Source organism: Daldinia childiae (genome assembly GCF_008694065.1).
Source record: "Daldinia childiae strain JS-1345 chromosome Unknown Scaffold3, whole genome shotgun sequence".
NCBI classification, from domain to species: Eukaryota; Fungi; Ascomycota; class Sordariomycetes; order Xylariales; family Hypoxylaceae; genus Daldinia; species Daldinia childiae.
Window position 1 is genome coordinate 938,033 of NW_022984644.1, and position 11,910 is coordinate 949,942.

At 34.6% G+C, this 11,910-nt stretch overlaps 2 protein-coding genes across 2 annotated transcripts; both read left to right on the forward strand.

Annotated features, from left to right (window-relative positions):
- Positions 1–3,899: 3,899 nt before the first annotated feature.
- On the forward strand, positions 3,900–5,678 carry GL218_02994 (putative MFS-type transporter C16A3.17c; the record flags this gene model as incomplete). The annotated part of the gene is made up of 5 exons (XM_033579537.1): positions 3,900–4,023; positions 4,076–4,199; positions 4,257–4,724; positions 4,937–5,304; positions 5,377–5,678. The coding sequence occupies 5 exons, from the start codon at positions 3,900–3,902 to the stop codon at positions 5,676–5,678; spliced, it is 1,386 nt and encodes a 461-aa protein (XP_033436198.1).
- A 1,203-nt stretch (positions 5,679–6,881) lies between these two features.
- Positions 6,882–11,687, forward strand: GL218_02995 (Lovastatin diketide synthase LovF; the record flags this gene model as incomplete). The annotated part of the gene is made up of 10 exons (XM_033579538.1): positions 6,882–7,019; positions 7,076–7,220; positions 7,290–7,439; positions 7,707–8,054; positions 8,110–8,200; positions 8,259–8,415; positions 8,543–9,185; positions 9,246–10,103; positions 10,234–10,333; positions 10,442–11,687. 10 exons carry the CDS (start codon positions 6,882–6,884, stop codon positions 11,685–11,687), a joined length of 3,876 nt encoding a protein of 1,291 aa, XP_033436199.1.
- Positions 11,688–11,910: the final 223 nt, after the last annotated feature.

The following is an 11,910-nucleotide window of genomic DNA, read 5'->3' on the forward strand; positions in this document are numbered from 1 at the left end:
AATTTAAAAACTATTAATTTTATTATAACCTATAAAATATTATATAAAAAATAATTAAACTAAATTATTTCCGTTATTTATATTATTACTATATTATATATATTATAAATTAAAATTATTATTATTATTATTATTATTTTTATTTTTATAATTAATATTAATTTTTTTATAATTAATAAAGAATATTGTAAAATTTTTTTTAATATTTTTTATTTTATAATTTTATATATATTAATATTATTAATTATATTTATTATATTATTTATATATAAAATATTTAATAAATTAATAATTTAATTTATTATAAACGAAATATTTTTTCTTTCCGTATTTAATATATTTTTAATTATTAAAATGTTTATTTTTATTTTAATTTATTTAATAAAGGTTTTAATTTTTTTAATAAAATCAATTAATATAATATTATTTATTTTTTATTTTAAATTTATTAAAAAAATTTTGATATATATTATTTATTATTACGCAAAAATCGGTATAAATATTTTCAAATATATTTAATTGTTAAAGAAAAATGGATAAAAATATTAAATATTTTTATATAATATAATATAAACTTTTTTTAAAATAAATTTCTTTAATATAATTAATTAATAAGTTTTTATAAATATATTATATTTATATAATTAATATTTTAAGGTATTTAAATAATATTTTTTTAAAATTATTTTATATAATATTTTTAATTATTATATCTTTTTATTTAAATATATATATTTAAAGGTTTTTGTTTATATAAAAAAAAATTTTTATTTTATTAACTATTATATTAAAATTAAAATTTTTTTATATAAAATATTTATAAAAAAATTTTAATATTACTTTTTTTAATATAATATTATAAATATTAATATATAAATTTAATTTAATTTTAAATTTATAATAATAAAATAAAAAAATTTTAATTTATTTATTTAATATTTTATATTTTTTATTTTTAAATTTAAAATTATTATTATTATATAATTTAGTTAGTATAATAAAAAGTTAAAATTTATATATTATTATTTATTTATTTTATTTGTAAATAAATAATTTTTTAATAAATCTTTATATTATTTTTAAAAAAATCTTTATATTTTTTATAAATTAGCTTTATTATATAAAGTTATTTATTATTATTAAAAATATTTAAATTAATTATAATTAAAAAATTATTTATTTTTATTAAAATGTTTAAATTTATTGGAATATTTAAAAAATTAATTAAAGATTTATAAATTACGTTAAATTAAATTATATTTATTTTATTTATGGTTATATAAATATTAATATAAAATTTTATATAATTATAATTTAAATATTTATAATTTAAATTATTAAAAGTAATTATAATAATAATATTATTATTATTAAATTTAATTTAATTATAATATTTTTTACTATAATTTTTAATAAATATATATATATTAAATTAATTATAGATTTAAACCTAAAAAAATAAATTTTTAACAATTTAAATACTTTTTTTTTAAAATATGCCAAAAATAATTTTATATTAACAATATTTATTAATACTTAATAATTATTAATTATTTTTTTTATATAAACATTATAAAATATAATATATTCTTTTATTTTAACGTAAAATAAACGTTTAATTTTATTAAAATAAACTTTAATCTAATTATTAAAATTAATTTTAAAAATATATTACAAAATTTTATCAATTATATTTTTATTATAACCTTATATATTTTTAATTATATATATCTTAATTTAAATTACTAAAATTCTTATTATATTATTGGTTATAAATTTTATACTAAATTCTTTATTATTAATATATTTTTGCTAAAGGTTTTATACTTATTTAACTATATTAAATATTTAATATTATAATTAAGGTTAATAATAATATTAATTATTATAATAAAAAAAATAAATAAAAAAAATAATAAAAAAAATAATATTATTAAAATATATATTATAAAAAAAAAGGTTTACCTAATTTTATTTTTATAAATTATTTTTATAAAAAGTTAAAAAAAAAGTAGCGTTATTATATATTTTTATAATTTCTAAATATTATTATTTCTTTAAATATTAAACTTTTAAATAATATTAATAAATAAAACTTTTTAAATAAAATTAAAAAATTTTTAAATAAAATATAAAATTTATTAATAAAATAAAATTATAACGTAATTTATAATATTATTATTTTTTTTTAATATTTTATATATTATAAATAAAAATACGTAATAAATATATAAATTAATTAATATAAATTCCTTTAAAATTATTTATTTAATAGAATAAAATTTCAATATTACTTATTTATATGTAATAAACGTAAATTTAAGATTTAAAATTTAATATATAAATTATTTCTTTTATCTAAAAATCTTAAATTAGTATAAGATTTTTTAAAACTATATATAAAATTATGAAATTTTAGGTTTAAAATTATATACAAAAATATAAAATCTTAAGGTTATTTACTTCTTTTTATTAAAATTTAACGCATAAATTATTTCTTTCTTTTTAAATACTTAACTAATTTATAATTAACTTATTATTAATTATTAATTAATATTAAATAAATAAAGATATTATATATAATATAAAAAAATATTATATATATAATAAATAAAATTATTATTAATAATATTTAATATATATTCTAATTTAAAATTAAAATATATAGGAATATATATAAGATAAATGGGTCTATCCCACCCAAGTTACATAATCAACGTTCCCACAAAATTATAAATATAATTATTAATTAAAAAATTAATTATATAAAATTATTTAAAAAATTATTTATTTAAAAAATTAATTAAAATATTATAAAATTAAAAAACTAATTAATTAATTAAAAAATTAAAAACTTAAAAAAAAATTAAAAAAAAAAAAAAAAAAAAAAAGCTTTTTATATAAACTTATATATTTATATATTTATATTATTTTAAATTTATTTATATAACTTTAATTTTAAATTAAACCTTATTTTATATAACTTTAACAAAAATATAAAACCATAATAAAAGTTTTTAAACTAACGGAAATAATAAAAATACGTATAAATATTTAAATATTTAAAATTATATTAAATATTTAAAAAACTAAATATTTAAAAAATTAAACGTTTAAAAAAATTTAAACGTTTAAATATTATTTAATATTAAAATAATAATAAACGTTAAAAATAGCTAACGTTTTTAATTTTAAATATTTAAATAAAATAAACAGTATAAATATAAGTCAAAAAGGTAAACGGTTATTAAACTATTTATTCAATCCACCAAGCTCTGGTACGGCATTCCAGTAAAACGTAAAAGGGGGGTGAGCCATGCCGGTTCGAAATGTCAATAGCGGGACAAGGATATTATCTACCAACACCTTCGGGGACCTTCGGAATATAGGATATAGATACCGCGACAATAAGACAATACCTGGATACCTAGGTACTTAAATACCTAGGAGGTAGATATATGTAGATGAAGCATTTTGTGTCCAATGAAATGGACACTGATGAATGAATAAAACTAGGTCTCGTATTTTCAAATAACTATACTGTTTCTTCGTTTCTTCTCAATGCGATATTTCCTAATTTGAGTTTATTCGTAAGACATATTGGTCCCTTTCGAGTCTTAATACTTGATAACTATGGCTAATTCGGTTGGGAATACCACTGGAAATGCTTCATCAGAGTCTAAAGACGAGCTACCTAAATCTGAGCCTTTGGAGATTCAAGTGAACGATGGCGACAACTTTCCACCCGATCCTCATAGTAATTACAACCCTGAAGACATCTTCTACATCAAAGGGCCTCCTCTATGGTCCCTCAATGCTGTGTTAGTTATGGCTTTACTTATTTACTCCTCTTGGAGGCTAGGGTACTAATGTTGCGATTGATATTAGTGTTGCATGTTATGCTTTTCTTGACAAGTATCGATACTACTATCGCAACTACTTCGGTGGTTGCAATTACTCGCGATCTTGGTGGTTTCGAAATGAGTAGCTGGATTTTGACGAGTTACCAGCTTGGCTATGTGGGCGAGTTTGTCCCTCTATTGTGGTTATGCTGGATGAACTCTGACCTTAGCAGCCGTCATTGTTGTTTTCGCCAAATTTAGCGATATTTTAGGACGCAAGTCTGTATTTGTTTTCTGCATCATCATGTTTACGGCCTTCTCTGCCGGATGTGCTGCTTCACAGACTCTCGCACAACTGTTAGTTACTCGATTGACCGCTCTAACCTGGACACTCCTTTGACTCGTAGCTACTAGTATCATTATGCGTGCGTTCCAGGGTCTAGGCGGAGGGGGATGCTTTGCACTGAGCGCAATTTGTCTCATCGAATCCGTCCCTCAGTCCCGATACGCTGACACTATGGCTAAAAACGGTGTTTTCATCATCCTAGCTACAGTCTTGGGCCCAATCCTCGGCGGCGTCATTAGTGAGCACACAACGTGGCGTTGGATCTTCATCATTAAGTATGATCAGCCGCCTAAACCTTCCCTCTTCTATACCTTTGCGTTAACCACCGATTCGTCCAGCGCCCCAATTGGATTGTTTGCTATTGTGATCGCGTTGATTGGTATTCCGAACGGATACCCTCATCAAGGCCGAATGTTACAGAAACCTATTGACTCTAAATCCAAAAGAATCTGGGCCCAGATTGACCTACCGGGATCGGCTTTGCTAATCATGGCGACTCTGTCGTTTACAGCATGCTTCCAGGAAGCCGACTCGAGGTTTGCCTGGAATTCCGCCTATGTTATTATTTGTTGATTGTGTCTGTTGTTCTTTGGGTTGTATTGTTGTTGGGAGCGCCGTGTTACCTTGGCTAATCAGGTGCGCGAGCCTGTCTTACCCTGGCGATTCTTTACAAGCCGTATAATGAGTGCCCTCCTGGTGTACGTTGTCACATCTCTTTAATGGGATATCGAAACTAATCTTGTCTTAGTGGATTCGTGTTTGTCGGAGCGCCACTTGCTGTTGTGTATTTCCTACTTCCGCAGCGTTTCCAGCTTGTAAATGGTATCTCCAGCCTTGACGCTGGCGTTAGGGTTCTTCCATTCGGTATCTCGTCATCTGCTGGGGTGGTGCTGAGCGGCCGCATAGCGAGCAAGGCCAAGGTCCCTGGAATCTATCTGGTTCTGATTGGTGCTATATTGCAGGTTATTGGCTTTGCTCTTCTCAGTACGCTGAGCAGTTCGGAGACAATTGAACCTGCGATATACGGATATATGGTTCTGCCTGGTTTGGGAACAGGGTTCTGCTACTCGACCATGATTATCATGATACCGTTTGTAGCAAAGAAATGCGATGGATGTGAGTACCGACTACGTAATTCAGTTCATGGCACCGATGGATACCAATAAGAAAAGACTGACTTCGATATAGCTGTGGCCATTGGTGCTGCTAATCAGTTTCGAACCATGGGAGGGGCTATCGGTTTGGCAATTACAACGTCTATCTTCAACGGCTACGTCGCATCGCAGCTCTCGCACCTAGGTATCGAAATCTCCATCACGGAACTCACCTCCACAGCAAAGGATACCTTACCAGAAGGCCTCCAAACTGAGATACGCAGCGTGCTGTCTGATGCATACAATCGACAGATGTTGGTACTATGCGCGTTTGGAGCGGCTCAAGTGCCAGTCGCATTATTTCTCTGGAAACGGAAACAGATTGTAACGGCATGAGAGTTATTATGTAGATTGACCACGGGATTAAAAGGTGTCTTATACCCAAACTGTTACATTGTTGTTGTAATTGTTGTTGTATTGGGTAAGTTGCTACAAGGAGGATTTAGCATTTATCTATGTATATGTGGGGTACCCCTGATACGCCTCGCACTTAATGTGGCTACATCTGCCGATATGCATATTACCCCCCAGAAGGGCGTCAAAAAAGGTGGCGCACCCACTACCAACGCATACAAAAGTATTATATTTCAAAAAAGTTATTCTATATCCAAACCTATTTTTAAAAATAAAATAAAATTATTATAATAAAATTGAGCTATTAAATTATAATTAGATGATTTTTTTATTATTTATATTACCTTAAATTAGTATGTAATTTTAAGTTATATCATTATTATAAAAATATTAAATATTAATATAAAACCACTTCTATTTAAGGGCTTATTTCCCAATCTTAGACTAAATGAAAAATATAGTAAAATAGGTCATTATTAGGGCTATTAAATAGTATATTTTATAATTAATCTAGTCTTAAATTGGTTGAATTATAGCTGTTAGAAGTTAGAGTGTTTTTGGTGTATTTTGGTAGGAAGCGCCACCTTTTTTGACGCCTTTCTGCCCCCACTGCCGATTTAGTGTCGTATTTTAAATCAACCTTAACTTTCCTTTACACGCCGCCGTGCATGTAGTGTTACTTCGCCCTACCTTGTTAAATCTTAATTATCGCCCTGTTGGTTACATCCGATAATTGCATACCCCATTAGTATCCCCCTATAGATCTATGGATATAGTTTGTAAGGCAGAGCCGTCCTTCATCCTTGTGTCCCGTAGCCTTTGAAACAGATTTGGATACAAGTATCGACATAAATTGACCAATGAAACCGAATATGAGAAAGGAGGTAGCTATTGTTAGGACAATGATGATGGAGGGTGACAGTTAATTTCGACGGATCTCAAGTAAATAATTATCTATATATATCTGGGTATAAATATACTAGACCTACCAAAGGAGAATAAATATAAACAAGATATTTCATACAAATCTTTTCGTCTATCTATAAACTTAGAGACTAGTGACTTGACCAAGCATACATACCAGAGCCGCCGAATCAATACCCTGTTGCCTTCGAAGCCAGAAGTTTGACAGTGAGGATGACTGCTCACATAGAGCCATTCGCCATTGTTGGGCTGTCCTTCAAGATGGCCCAAGAAGTTGTTGATGAGCGTAGTCTATGGGATGTCATCGTGAACCGGAAGAATTTGATGACCGATTGGCCGGAAAACCGTATAAATTTAGACGCCCATCACGATGGGGGCTCGACTAAGAAGCCAAACATGGTATTCTATTTACCTATCTACTGTTTACTACTGAGTGGCTAACATGATATTCCCAGATACATGCACGGGGCGCTCATTTTGTGAAAGAAGACCCAAGAGTCTTCGACGCACCCTTCTTCTGCATCCCTGCTAGAGAAGCTGAGTCGATAGACCCGCAACAGCGTTGGGCCCTGGAGACTGTATATCATGCCTTGGAAAACGGTAAGAGTTCCTTAGAAAAACTTGGTAGCCATGTCTAGGTAGATTATACTAACTTGGCTCGACGGAAAGCTGGAATTCCCGTCGAGAGTATCCGAGGCAGCCGCACTGCGGTGTATGCGGCATCCTTCTCCAACGACTACAGGGCAATTATATCGAAAGATCCTGATCTCTCTCCGCGCCAAACCGCCACAGGCGTTGCTCCGTCTATACTGCCAAACCGTAAGCTCATCGTTTCAAGTAACTCAATAATTATTCTTTTCGCGGGAGAAGGGTTATACTAGGTTGAATGCTATGCTAATAAAGCTCAACTAGGAATCAGCTGGCACTTCGATTTGCGTGGGCCAAGTGTCCACGTTGACTCGGCATGTTCTAGCAGCTTGGTGGCCCTTGATATGGCATGCCAAGCAATGCAAAGCGGAAATGCAACTATGGTCTGTTACCTGTTGATATTTAGCTACTTAAACCTCTAACGTATGATTTCCGCAGAGCAGGCCATCATATTCGGTACAAGCGTGTTCCTTGACCCAGAGTCTTCTATTTCCATGTCCAGCTTGAACTTTCTGTCTCCGGATGGCCGCTGTTACAGCTTTGATTCACGGGCAAACGGGTTTGCACGTGGCGAGGGCGTTGTAGCTATCGTTGTCAAGCCTCTCAGAGACGCCATCAATCATGGGGACGTTATACGGGCTGTAATACGCTCGACGGCGTCAAACCAGGACGGTAGATCGCTAGTCCTCACACAGCCAAGCAGTGAGGCGCAAGAAACGCTTATACGCCACGCTTATGCAAAGGCGGGCATTGGGTTTGATGAGACAAGATATTTTGAGGCCCATGGTGAGTGAAAATTTGTTGATCTCATGTCCTTATGTTTGTCCTAATTAGCATTCAGGTACCGGAACCCCAATAGGGGATCCAATCGAGATGAAAGCTATTGGGCAGACGTTCCGCATATCTCGTTCTACCGAAGCCCCTCTTTACGTGTAAGTGATGATTAAAAACGGATAGATTCTCGATAGCTTACCTGATATTCTTTGCTAGCGGTTCGGTTAAGGCCAATGTCGGCCATCTTGAAGCAGCGAGTGGTTTAGCAGGAGTTGTCAAGTCCATATTAGCTCTCGAAAAGGGGATTATCCCACCGAATGCTCTTTTTGAAAAGCTCAATCCCAGCATCGATGCCGACTCTTTGAATGTTAAGGTACCACTAGTATCCTGTTACCTCATTATCAATAATCTGACTTTTGATCCTTTGATATTTTCATCCGTCCTCTCCCATCGATTGCATTATTAAATTCTAGATACGTTGTTGCTAACGTGTAAAATAGGTTCCCACTCAGTGCATTCCTTGGCCAACCCAGGGTCTTCGTCGGGCCTCCGTCAATACATTCGGATTCGGAGGCACTAACTCCCACGTCATCCTTGACGATGCCCTCCACTACCTGCGAATGCATAACCTCGAAGGCTTTCATCACACCGTTGATATTCCAGCACAGCCTAACGGAATATCATTCAGCATAAGCAACTACTATGCTAACGGCAATTCGCAACGGCCAAAGCTTTTCGTTCTCAGCGCCATGGACTCTGCAGCTTTACAGCGCATGATCAACGCATATCAGAGCTACTATCATACTTTTACTTCTACTCATCGGCGAAGTCTTGATCTGCTAGTATACACACTAGCAGCACGACGAAGTATGATGCCATGGCGCGCGTTTGCCGTTGTGGACCCTTCGCGCGAGTTTAACTTCGTAAAAGGAGAAGTTGGAGACGATGCTCACCCACCTCTTCGCATGTCGAAACCGGTTCGTGTGTCCTCTGCAAAGCTGGGCATCGCCTTCGTCTTTACTGGCCAGGGAGCTGGGTACTGTGGAATGGGGCGTGGGTTGCTGCAATACCCGACGTTCGAAGAGAGTCTTCGGAGATCCGATTACGCACTTGCTAGCCTAGGTTGCAAATGGACTATATTTGGTAGGTGCTTTTCATCTCTAAGGGCCGTTCTAGGTATATCTCTAACTAGCAGTGCCATAGATGAGCTTTACAACTCTGAGACAATTAACTCACCAGAGTTTAGCCAACCTCTATGTACAGTACTGCAAATTGCTCTCGTTGATCTACTCCGGGCTTTTGGAGTAGTTCCTACTGCTGTTGTTGGACATTCAAGTGGTGAGATCGCGGCCGCGTACGCAATTGGTGCTCTATCACAAAAGTCCGCCTGCAAGGTGGCTTACTATCGCGGACAGCTTGCGGAGAGACTTCGCAGATCATCAAGCGCAAGACCAGGAGCTATGATGTCAGTGAATCTATCTGAAGTCCAAGTTCCCATATATCTCCAGCAACTGGCAATTGAAAATGGGGTGGTGCACGTAGCGTGTGTGAACAGCCCTACGAATGTTACACTTTCAGCACCCTCCGACATCATCGATACACTCAAAGAACGACTTGATCGAGATGGAATCTTCACCCAGAAGGTTAACACAGGCATCGCATACCACTCACCAGCAATGCGTGAGATCGCAGCAGATTATCTTCAGTTAATGGGATCTTTGGAGCTGGGTTCCAGCAGTCTGCAGCACATACCGATGGTTAGCTCGGTTACTGGGAAGTTTGCTGTCCCGAAGCAATTAGCCATGGCCCAGTATTGGGTTGACAACCTACTATTACCGGTGAGATTTGTTGACGCATTACGGCCCATCGCCGAGTATCCCGGTGCGATCACTGACCTGATCGAAATCGGCCCACATCCAGCGCTCAGGAGACCGTTGAAAGACAATATCCCTTCACTGCATTATCATCCCACACTGGAACGAAATAAAGAATCCGAAATATCTATGCTCGAGCTTTTAGGCACGCTATTTTGTGAAGGGTATCCGGTATCTATACTTGCAGGTAACGGCCAAGATAATAGATCTTTGCCTTATCTAGTCGACTGTCCATCATATCCATTCGATCATAGTCGAGTGTATTGGCAAGAATCTCGCCTCAGCAAAGACTATAGGTTGAGATCACGCGCTCCTAGTTATCTTCTTGGGAGACGTGCTCATGATTGGAATCCACTTCAACCTAGGTGGAGGAATTGGCTTTGTAAAGAAACGTTTCCCTGGCTGGGCCATCATGTGGTGAGTTTTGAGACACTTTCTCTCGTTCATTTATGCAACATTCTTGTCAATTTCTTTTAACACTTGGGAAGATTGGTTTGGACTAACATGACCCTACGAAAAGATCAGCGGCACAACTCTTTGCCCGGCTACATGTATGCTGATAATGGCTACCGAGGCTATAACCCAGTTCGTCAATACAAAGAATCAACCACTATCTGGTATACACTTCAAAGACGTAGAATTCATAGCCCCGATCATGGTAGGCGAAACACCACAAGACGCTGTCGAGACGGTGGTTGAACTACGCCCGATTCGAAATGTAAGCGAAAAAGAGTCCACCAGGTCGGAAATTCGTATATTCTCGGAAAAGAATGGGAGCTGGACGGAATGTTTCCGGGCTGAGGTTCGAACAGAATACCAGGAGTGCAATGTGACCCAAGTCAACGTAGTCGACGAGGCGAAATGGGAAAGAGAACATATCCACGATCTCATCAAATCAGCAGCGATATCTTGCACGAAGTCTATCGACTCACGTTCGTTTTACGAATATTGCGAGGAATACGGTTACGAATATGGCCAGTCGTTCCAATTACTACGAGATATCAGATGGGACAATAAGACCACCTCCTTTGCACGAATTGACCTCACAGCGCCAGAGGTATCCCAGGAAGTAGCGGAAATACCTGTACATCCTGCGACTTTAGACGCAGTTCTACATCTCTTTCTTGCCCAATATTCCAAGGGCATCACAAAGGATATTGCTACTGTTATTCCGCATCATATTTCAGACATGTGGATATCTTCGAAGGCATGGAATCAGATAACGTCGACAGTAAGCATTATTTCAGTTTCTCAGAAAGACAACGATCGACTATCCAATCTCTACGGAATTTCGGACGATGGCTCGTTGTTATGCACGGTCAAGAGCCAGACCGTGGCAGAAGTCTCCAGTCTTAACAAGTTAGAAGAAGATATGCAGGCTAGCACATTGTTGCATAGCATCTCGTGGAAGCCACAACTAAGTTCACTAAGTGCTGCCGAGTTACAGCAGTTGTGTGATACTGGCGCATTAGTTGCGGATGAGAGCACCACCATAGCACACATCACAAAAGTAGAGATGATTATGAAAATTGCAGCACGCAAGGCGGTTAAAGAGATATCAAACGAAGACCTCGACCAAGCACCACGCTATATGAGGAAATTAATGGCTTCCATGGAACATCAATATGGATGGCGAGAAGGTGAACCGGCTGATCCTGATGACCCGGAGTTTGAAAAGTCTACTCCAGGAATGCGAATCAGAAGCGCCGGAACTGCGCATGTTCCCGGCGGTGCAACGGAATTTGCCTTCTATTATAAGAAGCAGAACTGACCCCCTGGAGCTGTTGTTCAACACCAAAGCCGCTGAGTCCTTTTACGCTTATACTTTCGGTCGCCATATTGATACTGGCCGGCTCAAAACATTCCTTGGATTATTATCACACGAAAGCCCCGGATTACGAATTCTTGAGGTCGGTGCAGGAACTGGATCTGTAACAGAGCTATTTCTTAGCAGTTTGCATGACTTCGAGGAGGAAACCGGCCAGTCCCGATTC